At 41.4% G+C, this 21,168-nt stretch overlaps 4 protein-coding genes across 5 annotated transcripts; 2 read left to right on the top strand and 2 right to left on the bottom strand.

Moving 5' to 3' along the window:
* The first annotated feature begins 253 nt into the window (after window positions 1–253).
* Window positions 254–1,627, top strand: tmem17 (transmembrane protein 17). Its single transcript, XM_061283300.1, has 5 exons — window positions 254–451; window positions 588–691; window positions 907–1,020; window positions 1,135–1,278; window positions 1,370–1,627. The coding sequence occupies exons 1-5, from the start codon at window positions 343–345 to the stop codon at window positions 1,445–1,447; spliced, it is 549 nt and encodes a 182-aa protein (XP_061139284.1). The 5' UTR covers window positions 254–342; the 3' UTR covers window positions 1,448–1,627.
* A 71-nt stretch (window positions 1,628–1,698) lies between these two features.
* On the bottom strand, window positions 1,699–9,821 carry agbl2 (AGBL carboxypeptidase 2). The gene is made up of 22 exons (XM_061282627.1): window positions 9,816–9,821; window positions 9,508–9,637; window positions 9,070–9,237; window positions 8,853–8,960; window positions 8,019–8,175; window positions 7,696–7,945; window positions 6,863–7,264; window positions 6,537–6,679; window positions 6,011–6,170; window positions 5,806–5,932; window positions 5,627–5,727; window positions 5,439–5,542; window positions 4,776–4,854; window positions 4,548–4,649; window positions 4,399–4,479; window positions 3,799–3,897; window positions 3,408–3,507; window positions 2,840–3,253; window positions 2,730–2,760; window positions 2,459–2,655; window positions 2,183–2,318; window positions 1,699–2,042 (listed from the first exon to the last, which is right to left on the bottom strand). Exons 1-22 carry the CDS (start codon window positions 9,819–9,821, stop codon window positions 1,949–1,951), a joined length of 3,189 nt encoding a protein of 1,062 aa, XP_061138611.1. The 3' UTR covers window positions 1,699–1,948.
* A 1,478-nt stretch (window positions 9,822–11,299) lies between these two features.
* fnbp4 (formin binding protein 4) lies at window positions 11,300–18,688 on the bottom strand. Of its 2 annotated transcripts, none has more exons than XM_061284286.1 (17): window positions 18,484–18,688; window positions 18,103–18,177; window positions 17,687–17,814; window positions 16,969–17,125; window positions 16,450–16,597; window positions 15,968–16,067; window positions 15,554–15,898; window positions 15,287–15,476; window positions 15,106–15,218; window positions 14,922–15,026; window positions 14,542–14,675; window positions 13,451–13,593; window positions 13,060–13,352; window positions 12,864–12,978; window positions 12,594–12,787; window positions 11,875–12,026; window positions 11,300–11,728 (listed from the first exon to the last, which is right to left on the bottom strand). In XM_061284286.1, the coding sequence occupies exons 1-17, from the start codon at window positions 18,605–18,607 to the stop codon at window positions 11,641–11,643; spliced, it is 2,604 nt and encodes an 867-aa protein (XP_061140270.1). In that variant the 5' UTR covers window positions 18,608–18,688; the 3' UTR covers window positions 11,300–11,640. The 2 variants fall into 2 exon arrangements, with proteins under 2 accessions (XP_061140270.1, XP_061140271.1); XM_061284287.1 differs by having other exon boundaries at window positions 15,974–16,067.
* Window positions 18,675–21,046, top strand: LOC133157616 (seipin-like). The gene has a single exon (XM_061284289.1). It carries the CDS (start codon window positions 18,934–18,936, stop codon window positions 20,200–20,202), a length of 1,269 nt encoding a protein of 422 aa, XP_061140273.1. The 5' UTR covers window positions 18,675–18,933; the 3' UTR covers window positions 20,203–21,046.
* The last annotated feature ends 122 nt before the right edge of the window (window positions 21,047–21,168 follow it).

Raw genomic sequence — 21,168 nt, 5'->3', positions numbered from 1 at the left:
AGCTGGCAACGGGTTTATTACCTGGATCTTGTCTAATTTAAAAATTTAAAGTCACTAATTTAGCTGAAGTTTCCCCATCCCTGATCTAGTGTACCTAATTTGATGACCCTTTATGCGTGATGTAAAAAAAAGATGAGAAAAACAAAAGAAAAGCATTTGAATTCATCAATGTATTTAAAAATACATTTTTAACGCGTTTTCGGAGAGAACGTTACCCCAAAATGGAACGTCGGTGGTGCTTGGTTGCCATGGAGACGACAGCAGCATTTGCCGTCTGTGAACAGGAAGAGGAGGATCACTTTTCTTTCTTTGATATGAACGCTAACCATCGATTTTTAAACAATGGATATACCAGACACTATTAGAAGACGTTTGGAGGATTTTTCTCGTAATGTTTTTGTGGATCAGACTCAATTTCCCACAAAAGAGCGCTACACGTCCTCAACACACGGTAAAGTCAACACCCAGCTAGCATAGCAGCAAGCTAGCATGACTAACAACTGGAATGTCTTTTTTTGTTTTGCGCAAACTCGTCTTTCCATGCAGCTTCAATTATGTGCAACAACTCTGTGTCTGTTTCCCCCCAGACAGGCGCGTTCTGTCCAGCCTTCCCCTCCAGATGTCTCTGTTCTTTAACATGTGGTTCTTCCCCTTGTGGTGGATCAGTGAGATTGTCATGCTGCACCTCAAAGTACGAAAAAATATATCATCATAATAATTTGAATTTATCAAAGGGGTTGTACTTTGTAGTATTACACAAACACTGAACTGCTTTCTTTTGTGAGTTTGAAGAAGTTTGCCGGTCGTAGTCTGATACAGTACTGCGAGGTCATCTAAACGGAAAAGAACTGCATGGAAGTGTGATGAGCAACTGTTAACTAGATGATTTCTTTGTTATTTTACCAGTATTCTGCTTTGCCTGACTACTACAAGTTCATCCTCATGACTATCCTCATCCTGATGACTGTAATTGAGGCCATCAGACTTTATCTTGGCTATGTGGGAAACCTGCACGAAAAGGTGGCACGTTAACACGAAAATGAATTTTGAGGATTGGTCCAGCGCCAATCACAAAAATTGAGGACATGTCAATGAGCACTAACCACAAATCATTTGCTATTTTGTTTGCAAAAGGTTGCAGAGTTGGCTGGGTTTTGGCTGCTGAGCATCTTGCTGCAGTTGCCACAAATCCTCTTTCAGCTTTTCAATGCAGCCATTCTTATACAGCCGCTGGAGAGAGGCATTCACATTGTTTTAGCGCTTTTCATCCTCACGCAGGTATGAGGCTTCTTGTCGTTGTAGGACATCAGTCCTTCATTTTTGTACATGAGTGATTTGGTCAAATGCTTTCTCCTCTTGAATCCTCTAGGCTGTTGCTGGTTTTGTGGCTCTCCGGGAGTTGGTCAGACACACAGAAAGTCAATTTCATCTCCGCCAGTTTGATTAGAACATCTTGTCATGCTTTTTTATAAAATGTAAATAATGAATTTATTAAAAGAAAGCATATTTATATGTTGTCAATGTATTACATAGGTTTGTACATGGTTTTGGTATGATTGTAAAAAAAAAAAAACATGCAAATAATGTATTATTTTTATATTGCTTATTAAATGTAGCCATCAATGAACGGTATCCTGATTCCTGACCCATATTATGTCTCCATAATTTCAATTTTAGACATGCAAGTCAAATTGTCAAGCTATGTTAGCATAGGTTAAAACACACCATATAAAATGACATTAGCATCAGAGAGATCATGTTCACTAGATGCTTTCACATGTTCCTTTACATGTTCCTTTACAAATATGTTCCATTGATTGGCCAGAATGTCTGTAATCCCAACATCGTACTGTAAAGTGCAGCAGACTCGGATGGCCTCTCTGGAGCAGTACCACAGGCCATTTGTGACCTACTCTTCCTGAGTTACTGGGGACTGTGATCTTCAGCCTCACCTATGGTGCCATTCTGTGGATGTCGATGGCTTTGCTACAGAGGGTAAAACGCTCTTTGGTCTTCTGTCTTCTAAAGTCGCATTGCTCAGTCTGATGAAAAATGGAAAAACACAGGTTTGTTCTGTTCTTTTTTTAATCATAGCATCATGATATTGTGCAAGACACCAGCATGTCTTGTTCGACTTCAGCTTTGAACCATTCATCTTTCCACAAAGATTTTTTTTTTTTACCTGTGTCCTCGCAGGTCTGTGTACCGTAGTACAGGCATTATCAAATTTGGGTGGGAAACAGTCTTTCTCTGACTGATTTCGGTCATGAGCGCTCGACGGTTCATCTCTCGAAATGGTAGATGTTTCAGCAATCCAACTAAATAAATTACAAAACCGGATTTATCAAACTTAAACCAGATGAAGACACTGTATTTAGTCGAAAGACATTCTTTCACAAGTTATTCATTTGTGTTTTCACTTGAGTGCAAACAAACCATGTCAACATTCAAGACCAACCTGCAAGGTCGTCTTCATCTCTCAGAGCTTGCCATTTGTTGCTAGATATGTGTTCAAGTGCAGTGGGCATATCCTGTTCGACATAGTAACGATTTGGCGTCATTGAGGGATTTCCATCTCTACAATAATTATTCTCATCGCTGAGGCTTGGCGGCAGGTGCCTTGTGGGAACCAGGTCAATCATGGTACGATGGCGACTGGAAAGAAAAAGACCATTTGTGAAGTTCACTGAACCGACAGCAGAAACAATAATTGATGGTCCAAGTTTTACCTGTGAGATGATGCATTGACGGGTGATAGTCCTAAAAGAGTGATACAAATTCAAACACGTAGAACTTCTGCATGTGCAAAAAAAACAATCATTATGGATGCACCACTCACCAGAGAAGCAATGCTGCTGTTTCTGCATTTCATGATGACGATGATGGTGAAGATGATGTTGAGGATACTGATGATGATGATGATGGTGATGATGGTGATTATGGAATTCCTCGTGAGGATAATGATGATGACTATGATGGTGATAATGGTAATAATCCTGCTGCTGCTGTGGCTCCTCCCCCTGATGCTGTGGCTCCTCCTCCAGCTGTAACTCCCGCTGCAGCTGATGATGATAATGTTGGTAATGTTGCTGCTGTTGATAATGATGTTTCTGAAGATGTTGATGATACTGATGATGATGAAGCTGCTGCGTCTGTTGCTGGACTGGGTACAAGAATCTTGGAGGGCGGCGAAGTAGAGCACTGAAGTGCAGTAGCTTTGATTTCCACTGTGCGTTGTCTTTCTGTTGTTCCTCTTTTAAGCAAATATCAACACACGCCAACACAATTGTAACATAAGACATTCCAATAAATAATCACGGATTACATTCCTTTGATTATTTCTGAGTCCGAACTGCAAGTGGTGCTCAGTTAGTGCCCATTAAATACAAGCAATGTAGAAAATGCACCTTTTCCATTTGAAATGTCTGCATACGGCGTGATGTTTGAGCTAGCTCTCTTCTTGCGATGCGTGTCTTTTTCTACCATCCTATCTTCTCGAGAAGTACTCTGAAACAGCACAGAGGATAACTTCCAACTTTCATTTGAAAAGAAATAGCAAACGTTTTACTTGTCAGGTGCTAGTACAGTGGTACTTTAACCTTTGAACGCAACCACAGGGGTTTTCAAGTTTCAAGTCATCACTGGGTCAATTTTTTTTTTGCTTTGTGCTTTTACACGTTTAAGACAAATCAAAACTGAAATTGAGATATAGAATGTAGGTTGAAAATTCATAAATGTACCAGCTAAAATGTGTTGGTAAATTGTACAAAATGTGTCAGACAATTGGAAAGTCATTACCTGGATAGGTTCAAAGCCTTGCCAAAGGGTTACATGACTGATCCCCAGATAATCAGTATTTTCTGCATGGATCACACTTTTCCGGCCAGGAAGTTTTACCTTGACAGAAATAGTGTTGATATAATGCAACATCAGGAATAGTAATGGGGGTTCCATTCAAGACCTGACACTATACAATATATACCATATCAAGTTGTGGAGATGGTAAATGACGAGACAAGGAGACGAAGGCAAGTCTCTTTTTGTCTCCACGCTGCCACCACATGGAAGTATTTTCTAACACCCTGTGTCATTCTCCTCATCTGAAACTGGGCCATGATGTGCCGAAATCACGACTGTGGTCGAGCAACTTGACCGTTGCAGTGTACAGTGATGCAAGTATTCATATCTGAGATTATTGGTGCTGTCGTGGTCACCAATTGCGACATGTCTTGTTGACTCTTGTCTCAGGTCCTACTGTTTATACAGCAAGCAGCAAACAACCCTCCTTTAACCTGTGATTGTCTATAAACGCGTTTAACCCAGAACCCTCTCAAAGATTCAGCTTCTTGGTGAATGTCTCCATCATGGGTCAGCACAATAAAGTATTTCATGTCATACCTGCCATTTTCTCCTGTGTCTTTTAGGTGGTCTTTCTAGGAAGCGCTCTTTTTGTGCATTCTCAATGTCAAAGTCAGGCTCCTGCAAAGAGCCAAATGTTTGGGATGTATTATTTGTAGGATTCAAAAATCAATGTACTGTTGTCTTACAATATGTTGTGTGATGCTTTGCAGAACTTCAGGTTGGATCCTATTTTTCAGCCTGTCTCTTTGTTTGCGAGTCATCTTCTTCTTGTTCTTAACAGAAGATTGCTATGGGCGAGAGGATCAGCATATTTTTTGTACGTTATCCAAATGTGCTCATCATCTGACAAAAAAAGAAATGCTTATATAGAAACATTTCTCCACGGGAGCAGAGCATCACCTTATGTCGCTTACCTCTGCGTGTGCAGCTTGTGACTGTGTGAGCAAATGTAATGGAAGTCCATCAGAATCTGAGCTATTGGAACCACTGGTGCTGCAAAAGCAAAATAAGTAATAGTTACTTTCAAGTTGAATTCAATAACACATGTTACTCAACTTTCCAATTGTTATGCATCATGACCATCCATCAGGTTAATATAGTACACAATGAACGTGATCCATGAAAATAGATTTTCTATTAATTCAACAAGGGCAAACAATACTACACAAGTGCAAGTTGATTCTCTTTGGGGGATTCATTCATTGATTCGTTAAATTCAATACTTTCCCTTGTGTTTGAGTTTATTTTAAATATTTTCTAATTGAAAACGAATCAATATGGATATAATACACTCAAATAAATACATGGAATTAATACATAAATTAACTATTTATTATTAATAAATAAATGATTAATTATAAATAAAAATAATAAATTATTTTGCTTTGCTAGACCTTATTGATGGTATGATCATTTTTGCAACAGAAATTAAAACGTCTATGTGTGTGCACGTTTACACTCAACAACTCACAGCAGTGGACATAATTGATTTAGTATGCATCGAAATTCTTGGGAAACTCTAGGTTTCCTCACAAATTCATTTATGTTGAACACTGCTTTGTATATTGATAAATTACCCAGATTCCAAATCGTAGACAGAGAAGTCAGTGTCCAATTCTTTGCCCAGTTTTCTGACTCCCTCTCTCAATAGAGCTGTCAGTTCTTTTGTACAATAAGTCACCTGAAGCGGCATAAGAGAAATATTCAATCAGATGCATGTGTTTGGGTCAACTAAATCATGATGAGATGTGTGCTGTTCTCTTACCTTTGTCGGATCTGGATCACAAAAGTCAAGTAAGGTGTCTAAAACATAATAGCCCAGAGACTTGAGGTCTTGAGTGGTGAAATGTGTTCCCTTCCGCTCACCTGATGAAATGTTAGAGCTGGGTATAATAAAAGCATACACAAATAAACGACAGACACATTCAGAAGGTGCACACCAACCCAGTGTGGAACCCCCAAAAGTGGCCTCCATGGTGTAGCTGTTTTTGATGCCAAGTCGCCACATGGCCACTCGCCCGGTTCCCTCTTTGGTTTTCTGAACCTGGAATTTACAGCTATTGAAGGCGAACTATGCAAAGAGGATGCAGAGGCTGGAATTAAGAGTGGACACTGATAAAAAGAACAGCATTGTTCTGACAAATAATACCTGGTCTTTGACATTCTTGCTCAGCATCAGAGGGAAAACACGCTCTCGAAGCTTCGGATAATCATCATCTCTGTTGTTACAACCGTACATGAAGACGTTGTTTTTACGGTTGTGGCCATGGAAGTCACAGTAGAGAACTACATCTGTCTGCTTCAACAGTCTGAGGAATAAAGACAACAACAGTGACCTCAGAATTTTGTATCAACCCAATTTGACGATCAAAATAATACAGTGCATGGTAAATAAAGACAGTGTGCAATTACTGAATTTTTGGAGCCGGTATGAAAATGACTTAAATAAATTCTCTGAGAATAAATAATAGATCAATAAATGTATCATCCTGCCATTAATCTTCCGAGCCAATTACAGGGCATACAAAACAACCATTCACACTTGCACATGTGCACTGTCACAGAGTGGGAATCAAATCCACGCTGCCTGTGAGTGAACCACTACACCATCAGTGACTTATAAAAAGATACCATAAAAAAAGATACTGAGAAGATACACAATAAAAACTGCTCACTTTTCCACCATGTTCCGGGTGTGCCACACACATGGAAAGGAATCCCTGAGCGTACTATTATAATTCCTGTTGAGGTCCCTGCCTACCAAAGAGCAGCGATAATTGCCAACCACCACACCGTCTGGATTCAGCATTGGCACCACCTGAAGCATACGATGGGGAAAAAAAAAGTCATAAAACATTCGACAGCAATTACATCACGACTCAGTATTTATTTATTTTTTTAAAAACACAACTAAAATAATGAGCACCAACTGCTCAATCCAGAAATGCAGATCACCCATATACTGAAAGATTTCTGACCAGGTTTTTTTCAACTCACTCACCTTAAAAACAAAAGTGTCTCGGAGAAGTTGCGCATCATCCGAGTTCCCCAGCAGAAAGTCCAGAAATCCCTCCATCAACCAGGATGCATTGGTTTCTCCTGGGTGTACTCTGGCAGTTACCACCACAGCTCTTTTGATTTTTCCCTCTTCTTCTTTTTCGCCAGCCCGTGACGTTACTGTTAGCACATAGACTGCGTTTCCAGCTAGACTGTGACACAGGACTCGTACTTTGCAGTATGACACCACTGCTGGGTTGGATGAAATGTGCCTGAGATAGCGCTGGAGGTGTGAATAGGTATAGGGATAGCAATGGGCGAGGTAGCAGGTGTCAGATTCATACGGGAACTGAAGAGTCCATGTGAGTGAGTACAGGGTCCTTGACTCATTGGGATCCTTTGCATTCTGAATTGGGACAAACATGAGACATACCGTTCATGTCAAGCACAGCATTGGAAAATACGTATTAAGAATACGTGTCACATTGATGAAATTAGTGACAAATTAAATGGAGAATGTGCTGAATTTTCATGACGTGTGTTTTCTCAGTATTTATATGTTTGATTAATTTAACCGCCACCTTTTTTCTAACAAATTCTTCAATAATGGCTGATGAACATTGACTTCAAGATCCCAAATTGCACTTGGCACCAATGCAGTGATTAAAAAATGGTCAAAGGAATACATGCAATAAACAAACAAAATTCTTTTTAATAATAATTTGGTTTCCCAAAGATAAAATATCCCATTTTACCATACCTCAACTGTGTCTCTGCTTGCGTAATCATATGAGGAAGCTCAAAATTGTGCCCATTATTGAACTTCAAGCCACCAACCTGACTGCGGTAGTATATGATGTTGGAGCCAGTTCGTATCCATCCAACAGCGTTCTCCGTAGCGGATCTCTCAGAGTAGAGCAGAGGCTTCATGCCCTGGGAGTAGAGGCTGCGGCGCTTCATCAAGTTGACTATAGTAAGACGGTAGTCCACCCCAGGCTTCATGTTCCGGACTCTGAAGTAAAACCACTGCGTGTGCTTGCTGGTGTATAAATCTGTGCGCAGGGTGAGTTCATACTCATAGGGACCCCTGTGCAGGTGACGACACATAGATTAGGTTAACCTAAACACAAGGTAAAACTGAAATAGTTTCAGTGACTCACACTTGCACAGCCTTCTGAAGGTTTCCACTCTCAAATCGTGATTCAAACTCAAGCGAGAGGTTTGGCTGCCTGGCTTCGTTAAAAGAGGAGGAGGTGCTATTCACAGACACCCGAGAACCTCCGACACGAGAGCATGTGAAGTAGGGACACTTGTCAGCTTAAAAAGAACGACAAACAAAAGACATCAGGAATTGGTCTTTTCAAGAATATTTCTAAATAATATTTTTTAATATAAAATTAATATAAAATATATGGCACTTAAGTATTTTTCCTGTTATTTAGTAGTCATGTTTATCTACGAGTTTGTACTTATAATTGGGAAAATGGGAACATTTCCTCTCTTGATAAATGAATAATTCTATAAATGAATATATCTATGTTTTTAAAAACAATTTGACCTTTATAAAGGCATAATTGATGCAGCTCCCATTTTGGTTTTCATTGGCCAATGAGTTCCTATAGAATTGCCAAGGGTACAGCAGGGGTCACCGACCTTTTTAAAGCTAAAAAGTACTTCTTAGTTACTGATTAATCGCTATCACTCTGAAACACACTTCTGAAATAACACATTTGTACATTTGTTCCACTTGTAGTTAATAATGTCATGATGTTATTATGGTATTAATAAACCATCATAATCTTTCATTAAGTGGCTAGTCATTTAAATGGTTTCCCACAATAATTTGCAAAGATAGAAAATCAGAATATCCCAAGACTGTTAAGATACTTTTAGGACAGGCTTGTGCTACTCATGTGGTCTTGGCGGCTACCTGGTGTCCACGGGCACTACGCTGGTGACCCCTACTGTGCAGTATTGTATAGTTATAAAGTTACCCCGGTCAATGCAATAGACAACTTGTCTCCTCTCCTCCCCAGTTGAAATGGGTGTCTTCTCAATACCACTTGGTTGGTAGAAAGGTTCATGGTTTGGAGGCTCCCACTCTACGATACAGGAATCCAGTATGATTAAATTGGAGATCATCAGATTCCTTTTGGACTGGTGGTAAGGGGTTCTAAGACACCATTGTCATAATAAAAATTGTCACATTACCTATGTGATGGATTGCATTACTGATGACCTCACACTCTACTGGCCAACGCGCGCAGGAGATAGATGGGAATTGAACCAGGTCCAGTGGTGCTCGAAGACTAAAAACTGGGCGTCCACCATCAAACTCTACACGCAGCTGCCTGGTTCGCAGTGTCTGACTAATGGATACTAAGGAGACAGAAATAATTTCTTTACTTAATCATTCTTTAAAGCTCTTGTTCCTTCCAGTAAAAATATGTTCCCATTATGTCCATTATATCACCTTCACAAAACAAGGTTAAATTGAGTGGGCTTGCTTGTATGTCTCAGTGACAAAGCAGTGTATTTTTTACTTTTTTTAAAATGGCAGCCTTGAGGGCTACATTAGAAATATGTATTTAAACTAGTCAGGCTACTCTCAAAATAAATCTCTTGACATTAGGGACATTAAACACTTACATTGCTTTTTCTCTGCTTCATCCTCCTTGTCCTCCTCTTTATTTGACTCATTGGTGTCAGATTTGTCCAATTGATAGGAGTTCCACCAACTTCTTATTACAGGACCGGCCATGGCTGATGTTGTTCCTTCCTAAATGTCAAAATGCAAAGCATGTCTATGAGGACCAGGCATTAGAAACTGCCAGGAGGTGTTTATTTTTGTTTAAAAATGTGGCATTAGTTTGAGGGGGGGGGGGGGGGGGTGCAGGAGCCTGCAGAATAATCCTGCAGGCCCACACAACTGGGCAAAGTTTTGATATATTCATTACCTGCATCAGAAAGGGCTTAACAAAGACAAAATGTCAAAAGTACATAGAATTGCATCAAAAATGCTTCATGGTCACAGGACTGTATTGCAAGTCAAGCATTCAATTACTTTCACACGTTTTTAAAAAAAGACTTTTTATAGAAGAAAATGATTAATACGATCATGTACACAGATACGCATTTTATTGCCACTAGATTGTAGCACTTACTAAATGTTGCAGCAGATGTCATCCCCATGATGCTCACAGCCCCTTGGTGGCATATTTGCATGACATATGGGGATGGATATATTTTGCAATTTCTTTCTTTGGCATTTAGCCTGGTAACAGCATATCTTTGTTGTCCTCTTTCTCTTCTGTCTCTGAATAGATAACATTCAGACTAAAAAATATGAAATACTTGCAGTGCTCTACTAACAAAAACGGCTACATTCACAGTGCGGTTAAGATTGAAGCACAGAAAAGAATAGCTGTAGTTTATTTATGGTCCACATTGAGATTGACACAGGGAGTGATGCAGCAATGATGTCACACTATTTAGATTATGTAAATAAAAATATTTCAAAGGTATTACTAAGGTAGCCAATCAGATTGTGCTGATGTCATTCCCTATGCTGCTTGAATTTAAGACATTCAGTTCCACTGCATCATACTTAACCGAGAGCCGATCTCTACACTGTAGAATTATTTCTTCTCCTACAATGTTCATAAGAACTCCACATTATTTTAAAAGCAGAATAGGCAATATTCAAGTGTAAAGCTGAGGCTGGTGATTATAGACAAATGGCCAAAGAAATCGCACATTAAGTGACGGTAGGATCCCATCTTTGACGTTCTGATAACCAAAAAACACGGACAACTCGTTAATCCGATGTAGTGCTCATAAATTTGCTTTTCTCTCCATTACTTGCGGCTGTTAAATTAATATTTATACATACTTTTCCCCCATTCATTTAGGACGACTTACCTCGCTTCAACGCTGCATTTGAGAAGTTTGTAAAAAGCCCAATCTTGTTCGAGCAACAAGGTGTTGCCTAGCAACCGATGGGCCTAACAAGCACCGCAACAATTTAGCCTCTTTCTCTTTGGCTAGGCCAGTTTCCAACCTACAAAATCGCTCGGTTGCAATTCATACAATGGCAATATTCCAATATTATTCGTGTATGTGACGATAATTTACGAAGTTGGGTAAATGAATAATTCTATCAGACTTTACAGGACAAACTGTAGACGTAATTCCAGCCAAAGTGGTCGCCCCAGAAAGCTACCACTTCTACTAAATATGTACTATATACTTAGAGTACAGGTAGTGCGAATCAAATTCATAGGAAATCAAAATGCCCCACAACCTTTAGACCCTGTGGATATACCTACCGTTTTAAGAGCTACTGTGGGCACATAGGCGCCATGTTGGCGACACTGGTTAAAACTAGACAAATTTACCTTATGTTCTGCGAATATATAAGAAATAGGTTAAAACACAGAAATTGGGAAAAAGTGTTTAATAAATGTACAAAAATTTACACATTCAGAGAACACAGCTCGTCCTAATATACATTTTATGTACAATGATTTAAAAAAAAAAAAAATGCTAATTAAAAATGCTGAATCTCACACAAACTGCTGTGGCCAGCTGAATACATTGTTTATTATAAACTGAAGATTGATGGCACATTTACACTTGTACCTATAAAAACGAGATACGGACATTCAAACCCCTTCGGTTGATATAGGTGTTCATTTTGAATAGAAAAATATAGACAACTGAACTAAAAAAAACATCTTGGAAGAAACAATAACATGACCTATGTATGTAGTAAATCAGACGTTATGTGCTGTTCAGCTTCCTTTTCTTCAGTCGAGCCCTCCAATTGTCAGGAAGTGCCTCAAAGTTGGCATTCTTTGAAGCTTTTCCTCTGTAAGTTTAAAAAAAGAATACTTTTTTTTCTTATAAAACTGAAGGATTAATGGATTAGAAGAAACCGATACTGGTAGCATTCATTATATCACAAAATAGAAACATTAATAACAGGAGAAGAGTACAAAATTAATTGTCACATACGTGAGGAGCTGCTGGTGTTTCCAGTCTTCTATACTCTTCTTGTTGAGCTGATCTCTATCTTCATCACTGGAGCTGCTCTTTTCTTCCTCCTCAAGCTCTTTCTGGATGCTTTGCCACTTCTTTACAAGGGATGGCATTTTGGTCTTCCCCTTCTACAATTACAAATGGACAGCAGGAGACATCATGTGAGAACTGCACAGTAGATTAGTGTCCAGGCCGCACAATTACACTGTAAACTAGGAAATGCTAAGTGCATCAAACCTTCCAGAAATGTCAAGTATTAACTTAAGCTAAATTTGTGAATTTAGGTGTGACTACCACCTCCATCTGATGCTCAGGCCTACTCCAAGTGTTGCGTAACTTTCAGGAAGACACCCAATGACTCGTGCAACTGCTAGTAAACTATTTGACAGCTGCCTAACTTCAGTCATAAACCCTAAGTGTGAACAAATCACACTTACATATAGTTAATTATTGGGAGTCTGTCCTAGGGGCAAAAATAAAAGGTTGTTATTGAGATTACCATAAAAATAACCGAAAATTATGCTCCAAAAGTGTTGTCACATTTTGCCTAAATAAATCAAATTATATAACACAATTACCTCTTTGAAATTTGAACAAGCCTGAGATTAAGTTACCGTCCTTTAGAACATGTGTAAGCAATTATTTTGATGTAATAAAAAGTAATACAATGACCACAATCTTAACAGATTACAAACCTTATCTTTCTTGGTTTTCTTGATCTTTTCCACAGATGTCACTTTAGGCGATGAGGTTTCACAGGCTGGCTGGGGAGGTGGCAGCGGTGGTTGCGGGGGCATCGCGGGAGCAAGTGGAAGAGGAGGTTCAGAGGGTACTAGAGGTGCAGTGACAGCTGGCACACCCCAGTAAGCTGGCGCTGTGATGACAGGTGCTAGACAGAGGCAAATCAATGTGGTTGTTGGTGGTGGCGGGATTCCTAATGTGACCATCAGATGCCCAAGGTTTACCTGCAGTGGTAACGTGCTGCGTGTATAGGATTGGACTACTTCCAATAATGGCTTTATTTAGCTGGCCAGCTTTTCGTTTCTGACCCTTACCCAGTGGATCTGAAGACTCCAAGACCTGCGCCAAAACAAGGAAACTAAGTATAAATCTTATGAATCAAAAGCTAAACAGTGAACAAAAAAGTGAACAAGCACACACCTTAACACCGGCAACAGCTGAAGGGGGCCACCCACTGCCATCATCTTCAGTTCCAGGGGCTGGAGGCTCCATATCATTGTCATCGTCCATCTCCATTTCAACCTCCATTATCTCACTATCACTGTCTGGGGGCGGAGGAGGTGGAGGGGGTGAGCCGGGGGGCAGAGGCGGAAGTGGTGGGAGGTCAGGAGGTGGAGGAGGGCTGTCAGGGAGTGGGGGTTGAGATGGAGACCACGATGATGATGATGATGGCGGCGCTGCTGGTGGGTCAGCAGGGGCACGGACAGATGGGACTGTATAGAGCAAAAAAAACAAAAACTGTTACTACTAAAGAAACATTTTGACAATTTTATCTGAACCCTTACACAAGCAGGCACATTCTTGTTCTAACCTGAAGATGTTTTGCCATCGCCTTGGCTGGTGGTCGGACTATCCTGGTTGCCTTTCAGGGCATCCCCCTTTGCCTCTTCTGTCGGGAATTCCCACTGCGATGCATGCGTCAGGTCGTTGACATAAAAATACCGCCTGTGCTCTCTAAAGAGTGGGACAACAGAGATAGAAGGCAACAGTTTCAACGAGTGGCCTTGCAACGAGTTGACCGGTACGATGACCTGGGACAGAGGGCAAGGGAGTAGACGTGGTGGGGCTTGGTATGGATGGTAGCTTTCACCATCCTAAAGGGGAGTCCAATTGAAGATTGACTAGGAATGTGGATAGGTAACCCACCTTGCTCTCAAAAACAGTTAAAGAAAAACAAATCATCTCTGGCTCCCAAAGGCAGTATTGAGAAGCCCACATCATGGTTGTCATAAACGTTGGGTTTAAGACAATCATTCCCTTCACGACAGATGAGGAAGATGCCAGGATGCAGGCACCATCATCAACAACAAGAAATCACTAATATACATCATTTACAATCACACAATGATTTGTTTCGGTCATGGAAAATAATAAACAGAAAGACATGAAATAGAGTTGGTCTGACCTGCTGGATTCCCGTCATTGCTCCGTCTTCACCTTTAATTGGATGCGTGACACTGGTGGCTTCCAGGGCATCACTCTGTCTGCATTGCGTTCTGGGGGGACTGTAGTCCTGAAAAGTCCAAAGCTCTCCCAGGCACCCAGCTCTACTACCTCCCCACCCAAATTCTCCACTGACTGCAATTCAGTCTTACAAAGGCCCTCGCAACAGAGAGCTTTGGAGTCTCTCATCAAGACATGGATTCCTTTAGAGAAGCAGCAGGCTGGCCCTGTGTGGATGCTCCCTTATCAGTACACCAAAGGTACAATGCTAGAATGACCTTTTTGTCACCAAAACCTGCAGAGTCTGACTTCTGGCTTGTGCACCAATCCGCACGTACTGGTTAAGCTTGTCATGATACAAAGTCTGCCCCCACGGGATTGAGGCGCGCGTAGTCACACTGCACTTTATTGGGGGAGGGGCGAAGGGGTGTAGAGATGTTAAAGGTAAGCAGTGCGTACCTGTCCCAGTGGCAGGACCAGCCTTTAGGGGCGGCGTTAAGTTCATAATGTTTTATGTGTTCGGCAGCTTCCTGAAGCCTGCTGCGAAGATAGGCCCCGTTCAGAGCGCCCTCCCTCCAGTCAGCTATCCGTGTCTAAAAATAGGGGCGGAAAGAGGGGCATTATTAGGAAGCTGATGAGCAAATTTAGAAACACTGTCCCGCAATTAGGTCAGGAATGACAAGTTGTGACTGATTATAATGAGATTTTGAAATATTAAAGTATATGCAAATTGTTATGCGCACTAGGACATTAAAGCAAATTAGCCAATGAATATTTTATGCAATGACATAGTTCCGCACAGAAGTTGGAACAATTTTGCCTAGGTACACACTCGTTACCTCCGTTTGCAGCAGAAGCAACTGAAAATTCGAGACGGCCTTCTTGTGTATGCCCAGGAACTCCATCTTGCTTGTTAAGGTGTTGGCCAGTTCTCCAATCTGAAACTAAGTCACTCCACGTTAACAACTGTGGCTAGGCACATTTTACTTGTTAGAGTGGAGTACTATTATAACATCATCTTACCCTGAGCTCAGGTGTTTCTACTTCTTCCTTTGGTGGCACTTCCGGTTTCTGCTCAGGGTTACCCGTTTCCCCATCTTCTTCTGCTGTAACACTCTCCGGAACCTTTGTATATGCTAATGGGAATGGTACTTAGATAATGGCATTTCTCACATCTATTGGCATTAGGGCATTAACAACTCACCTGTCTGTATGTTCTCCTGAGGCTCTGAGCTTCGACTGTTGGAATCAGGACTAGGAGCACCCGGGAAGACTGTTTTCCATCGCTTTTTCCTGAGCGCGCCACGAGATACAGAAGCATCTTGGCTCGTCTCGGAACAAGGGCTGGAGCCTCCCGCACTTCCATCACCATCCTCCAGAGCCTGGAGCTCAGCCTAATAATGAGAGGTCCACTTTATGTTGCTGAGACACTGTGATATGGAGGCACATGTCAAACAAAACAACCACCAACCTTCTTCCTCTCCAGAGCCAGCTCCAGCTCCATTGTGTCTTCTTCAGGTCCCCCTTCAATCTCAGAGTTCTCCTCTGATAGCTTCTTTGCATCAGAATCTTTCTCCACAGTTTGGATAGCAGCTAAGTCATGCGAAGGGGTAGACGGGGATGCCACAGGGCCAACAACCTCTCCGTCAGAGTCCACACTGGTCTCGTTTTCGTCCAAAACTTTAAGGAGTTTTTTCCGCCATTTCTCTTCAGCATTTTTCACTTCTGTAGGGATCAAGGGACCAAGCAAAGACGCCGCCACTCCACATCGCTCTTCCTCTTTACTTGTGAGACCCACCACACTCTCCATTACCTCCTATGTGATAAAACACGATGATGTCATAGCCCCAGGAACACATTTTCCAGTGAAATCATGTGGACTTACACTTGCCTTGACTTTAGTTTCTTTAGCTGATGGTGGTGGTGCAGCAGGTGTGGTTTCACCGGGGTAGTGATCTGCACTTGGTGTACCATTTCCATTGGCACTAAAACAACACATTGTAAGCCATGTCACATCTGACTGTATTGATGACTGAAAATTAGCCATGGCCTCATTACTGGTTTGACCATGGTTTCAAAAAGTCAAGGTTTCAATGATCGCTAACTTACTTTACTGTCTGTCACAGTAAAGAGCTCCTTTTTTAGAGGACTTCTGAGTAAGGTGATTCACTATTTGCAGAGTTGACTAAATGAGCAAGTTGCTTATTTTTTCTCCCCGGCTAAGCAGGGTTGGCAGTTGTGGAGACCAAAAAGAATGAATACACCGCAGACTCTAGCACGTTTACATAGATGCCCTTTTGCATTGTGACGAAGTGAAGAACATACGGGAGAGCCTCGTAAACATTTTTGATGGAGTCACTCACTAACCTGTTGGTATAGAGAGCCAGTCTTTGCACTTGATTAGCGAGATCGTGAGGCAGCTCCCAAGAAACCTCATTGTTCTGAGTGTTCCAGTAATAATAGCAGCCAGAGTTATCATCCCAGACCTCCTGCCAGTCCCCCATTTCCACATCCACTAGAAGAAAACCAATATAAAAGGTGATGTTAAGGATGCGCATCATGTGACTAGGACACAGTTAGGATCGGATGAGATTTTGTATTTTGTATGGAATTGTCAATCAACCGCAATGCCTCAAATAACCTGATCGATCAATGACGTCAAAGCATTACAGCAACAGTGTTTCCCAAATACACATTAAGCTGTGCTGGACTGTCGTCACAAATGAAGTGTGAGTACATACAAACAAAATTCAACCCCCCCCCAACCTCAGAATTGTGAGGTGAATGTTATAGTAACAGGGTACAGTCATTGGGAATTTAACATTTTCATTTAATTTCCGCTCACTCTAAATTATTAATATTACATCTGAGCAGACACATAATTACCTTCAGCTAGTGAGTACTGAGTATTAAACTCCAACTGGTCCTGTTTGGCACCTGGTTGCTGGGCATTAGCATCTGGTTTGGGTGCACTACCAGTCGGGATGGAAGGTTGACCTGCTGCATCATCTGAACTTGGCTGGGTGGTGATGGCATCAATTTCCTGTTGAGCAATGTCATAAAGTTTTTTTTTATATTTAAACACTGCTACAAAAGCAAAGATTAATCAACATGCCTGAAACTCTTGATCCAACAAATGCATTTTCCAGCCACATATATTTTGTCAATGTCAACATTCCTCTCCTGTGTAACACTATATGAGAAAATCACTCTTCAAAAACAGAAACCAGATGAGCCATGCAAGTTTAATAGATCATTGTCTGATGTTGAATTGTTGAACATTATTTTAAAATGATAATTTATTAAGGTTCTCGTTTGCATACACTTTATGGTTTGACGAGAAATTTTTGTTTTCTAACGGCAGAGAAATAAATGTTGGGTCATTACTTGTACAATTTCTGTGGAAGTTGATGGACATTAATTCTGGGCAGTGAAAGGAAAACTGCAGCAAATCCCAGAGGGGAAGCAAAAAACAAAAACTTGCTTAGAATAATGTCATTGTTTGCTTGTTCTAGAAGCAAAAGGGGAAACTACTTCAATTGGAAATGATATCTCGGTGAAAAATATTTAATAGTAACCCAACTACAAGTAAAATTATACTTACCGCCATGAAGTTTGCTAATGTACTGTCAATATCAGCAGAGTGATTGTGCTGAGAAGTTGCAGTTGATCGAGACACTGCAGCATCCTCTTCATCGCTGTCTTCATAGGCCCCAAGCAAGGACAGACCCTCTGCAGGTGGACACGGACATGTTCAGTCAAATAATCTTCCCTGGGTTAAGTATGTACCAGGCCTCCCCCAACCACCAATAACTACATGAGTAATTCTGTCAAATCAACTTGAACGTCTCCTCACAGATGAATGTCATTAATTGTTAACATAATTAATGTGAGCAAACGTAAGTGAGTCAAAATGGCAGGCCTTTCCATTGGCCATTACACATGATGTAGCTTTCAGTTTCAAAATAGTTGTTTAACCCTGGTTGCGTCTATTTGACAGTTTTTAATATAACAACGTACCGGTGGCTTTCACTGCGGGAGGCTTCATATTGAGTCTCGCTCTCAAAATACGCTGTCCTTCTCCTTCCTGTTCTTCTGCTCCCAAAACATCAGGGTAAAAAGAAACAAGAAAAGATTTTACGACAACCATCAAAGCCAGGATAAATGAACTCAGATTAAAGCTAACAGCTATTTTATTAAACGACTAACATTCAAATTTTGCGACGCAAACTGGTTCGCTACGAAACAAATACATGACACATAATTCAAAATGTAGTCGTTACATTTTCACGCTATGTAGTTGTGTCAACTTAAAACACGCAATACACGTTTCAAATGGTACGAGACTCGAAATACGTAGCATTTAGCCAGCTCGACGCTAGCAAGCGCGTTGGGAAATACCATCGGATCCCGAGAGCCCTTCTTCCCTCTCCCCGGCATTTCCTCCGCGGAGCCCGGAAGGAGAGAGTTGTAGAATTGTTCTCCGACCAACCGCTCCTCCCGCAGAGCGAGTCTTTTTCTTCATCGCTGATTCTTTGGCCTGCGTGCCAGCAAGCCTTCTTTTTCGAAGTGGTCGAGTTGCAGCTAGCAGCACAAAGAAAGGAAGTGGTCCAAACACTTCCGGGTCATGGGTCACTTGTTTTGCTAGCTGGGAAGATAACAAGCTTACCGAGTTCGTCGGCGAGATGGGGCGACTTAATAATTGGAATGTCACTATCGCTTTCTTTTTATGAGGTTACACATCTTGCGGCGCCCATTTGAAGTAGGGCTCCTGACGATTGCAAGAACTGTCTTGACATGTTGAGGTGAAAATTGGCAATTTCACCGTGTCGCATTGGAGCCGCCCATTAAATGTATGAATATAAAGAGGCATCATCGGAGCAGCGGCCAGCAGAGCCACAGAGAGGAAGCGCTGCCCGATTCAGAGCGAGAGGAATCGCTACGGGGACTGGACAAAGCACGATGGGGCCTACGATGGGACCGCTTCTCCACTGGCTGCACGATGTGGCAGCCGTGACTCTCCTGAAGGCCCGGAGAACTTTATTCCAAGCTGCTGTACTTTTCTGTGTTCTGGGACTACTGCTCTGGGTGTCCATATTCCTGTACGGTAGTTTCTATTATTCCTACATGCCCACTGTGAGCTTCTCGGCCCCCGTGCACTTCTACTACAGCTCCGATTGTGAGGCATCAGAATCAGAGCTTTGCTCATTCCCGACGGCCAACATCTCCCTCTTGAGGAACGACCGTGACCAGGTGATGGCTTATGGCCAACGTTATCGAATATCTTTGGAGTTGGAGTTACCAGAGTCTCCTGTGAATGAACATCTGGGCATGTTTATGGTCCAAATGTCGTGCTACACTAAAGGTGGCAAGATGGTGTCGTCTGTCCGACGTTCAACAATGCTGCATTACCGCTCTACCCTTTTGCAGACCCTCAGCACTTTCTTCTTTTCTCCTCTCCTCTTGACCGGGATGGCTGAACAGAAGCAGCTCATAGAAATCGAGCTCTTCTCTTCCTACAAGACCAATAGTTATCAGCCAACTATCGGCACAGTCATCGAGCTCCAATCCAAACGTGTGCAAATCTACTCATCCCAGCTCCGCATTCATGCATATTTCACCGGCCTCCGTTACGTCATCTACAACTTCCCCTTGACATCTGCTGTGATCGGTGTGGCCACCAATTTCGCCTTCCTCAGCGTGATTGTGCTTTTCAGCTACCTGCAATATATATGGGGTGGCATCTGGCCCCCGGATCAGGTACGTGTCAAAGTCATGATTGGGGACAGCACACGCATGCAGCAGAGAAGAGAGGAGGTGAAGAAGCGCATGGAGAAGGAAAATTCCCAGAAAGAACTGAATTCCCAGAAAGAGCTGGATTCCCCAAGACTGATTGGATCTTTGAATGATACACCCGATGAGCAGGCCGATGACACGGCGGTGGCGCAGTCATCAAAAACATCGTTTGTAGAAGTAAATGCCACTGAAGCTGATGTTCCGGATTCCGAAAAAGATGTGTCTCCTGACTCCGTAATGCCTGAAGCGATAGACCAGAGGGAGACGACACTCCGACTGAGATCTGGTCCATCAAAAAGCCATGTTGACATTAAGAGTACTTAGGGTGCATACAGTATGCAGTCCGTTGGATATAGTTGCAGAGGTTAACAAAAGCAAACACCCACTATTAGAAGTCAATAGCATATAGAGCTTAATGTTTTAATTAAAGAGGTTTACTCCTATAATCTGTCTTCGCTCTACAACTACTATCTACTAACACTGGCTTGTTTTATTCGTATATGCAATATAAACTAACACACGCACTTAAGTTGAATTACAAATTGGGAATTTTACTTTTTTCCGCAAAGCGATTAACATGTAAAACTAGTATATTTGGTTTTAATAGTTCCTGAGGGGCTTTGTGAATCTGTCGCATGAATCATTCTTCTCATATCGCACAAAGAAGTTTTGAGTGCAATGACTCGTTTCACCATTGTGGCACTGAAGAACAAAACTGGGCTTCTTCCCACCAGTGCTTGTCAGATTTACAATGTGCACAACGTAAGTGTTGAAAACTGTATTTATTGTTTCACAGAAGAGAAAGAATGTTTGTTTTAGATGGATGTTTTAAGTTATGTATATTTCTTGGTGTTATTTGACGTAACACAGCATGTTCAGCATTTGATGTTTCCAACTTTTGTGTTTCTCAAAGTAAAAGGGTCATCCGCTATGTACTTAAGCTCAGGTTTGAGTAAGTTATGAAAAAAAGTTGGTCTTAGAATCTAAGACTTAGATGAATGTTTTAAGTTATGTATTAGTAAAAGGGTCATCCGCTATGTATTTAAGCTCATGTTTGAGTCATTTAAGGTACCAAAGATATTGACAGACTTTCATCTATTCTGTTCTGCTAAAAAGAATGAAAAAATGTTTCTTGTGCACTGTCACTAAATAAAAAGATGAACATAAATGATAGTACATTTATTTTCTGTCTCAGTCTGTGTGAATGTGCTACTGAAAGTTGAACTCGCATGATGCTCTGTTTTGAAGATGTCTTGCAAGACGTCAAAAAAGTTTCCCACTCGTCTATAA

This window comes from Syngnathus typhle, linkage group LG7 (assembly GCF_033458585.1).
Source record: "Syngnathus typhle isolate RoL2023-S1 ecotype Sweden linkage group LG7, RoL_Styp_1.0, whole genome shotgun sequence".
Lineage (NCBI taxonomy): Eukaryota > Metazoa > Chordata > Actinopteri > Syngnathiformes > Syngnathidae > Syngnathus > Syngnathus typhle.
Note: the sequence above shows the minus strand (reverse complement) of the source record. Positions and strands in the feature narration are given on the sequence as shown.

Bases quoted from the DNA above. Each gene is read 5' to 3' on its own strand.
- agbl2 (XM_061282627.1), bottom strand. The intron at 5,543-5,626 runs GTAAGAGAACAG...ATGCCGCTTCAG, and splicing joins GTGATCCAGATCCGACAAAG to GTGACTTATTGTACAAAAGA. The intron at 3,508-3,798 runs GTAATGACTTTC...GTGCTGTTTCAG, and splicing joins AAGGCTTTGAACCTATCCAG to AGTACTTCTCGAGAAGATAG.
- tmem17 (XM_061283300.1), top strand. From the start codon at position 343: ATGGATATACCAGACACTATTAGAAGACGTTTGGAGGATTTTTCTCGT. The intron at 452-587 runs GTAAAGTCAACA...GTTTCCCCCCAG, and splicing joins CTACACGTCCTCAACACACG to ACAGGCGCGTTCTGTCCAGC. The intron at 1,021-1,134 runs GTGGCACGTTAA...TGTTTGCAAAAG, and splicing joins TGGGAAACCTGCACGAAAAG to GTTGCAGAGTTGGCTGGGTT.
- LOC133157616 (XM_061284289.1), top strand. From the start codon at position 18,934: ATGTATGAATATAAAGAGGCATCATCGGAGCAGCGGCCAGCAGAGCCA.
- fnbp4 (XM_061284286.1), bottom strand. From the start codon at position 18,607: ATGAAGAAAAAGACTCGCTCTGCGGGAGGAGCGGTTGGTCGGAGAACA. The intron at 15,899-15,967 runs GTAAGTCCACAT...TTTATCACATAG, and splicing joins AAACTAAAGTCAAGGCAAGT to GAGGTAATGGAGAGTGTGGT. The intron at 15,477-15,553 runs GTTGGTGGTTGT...TCTCATTATTAG, and splicing joins TGGCTCTGGAGAGGAAGAAG to GCTGAGCTCCAGGCTCTGGA.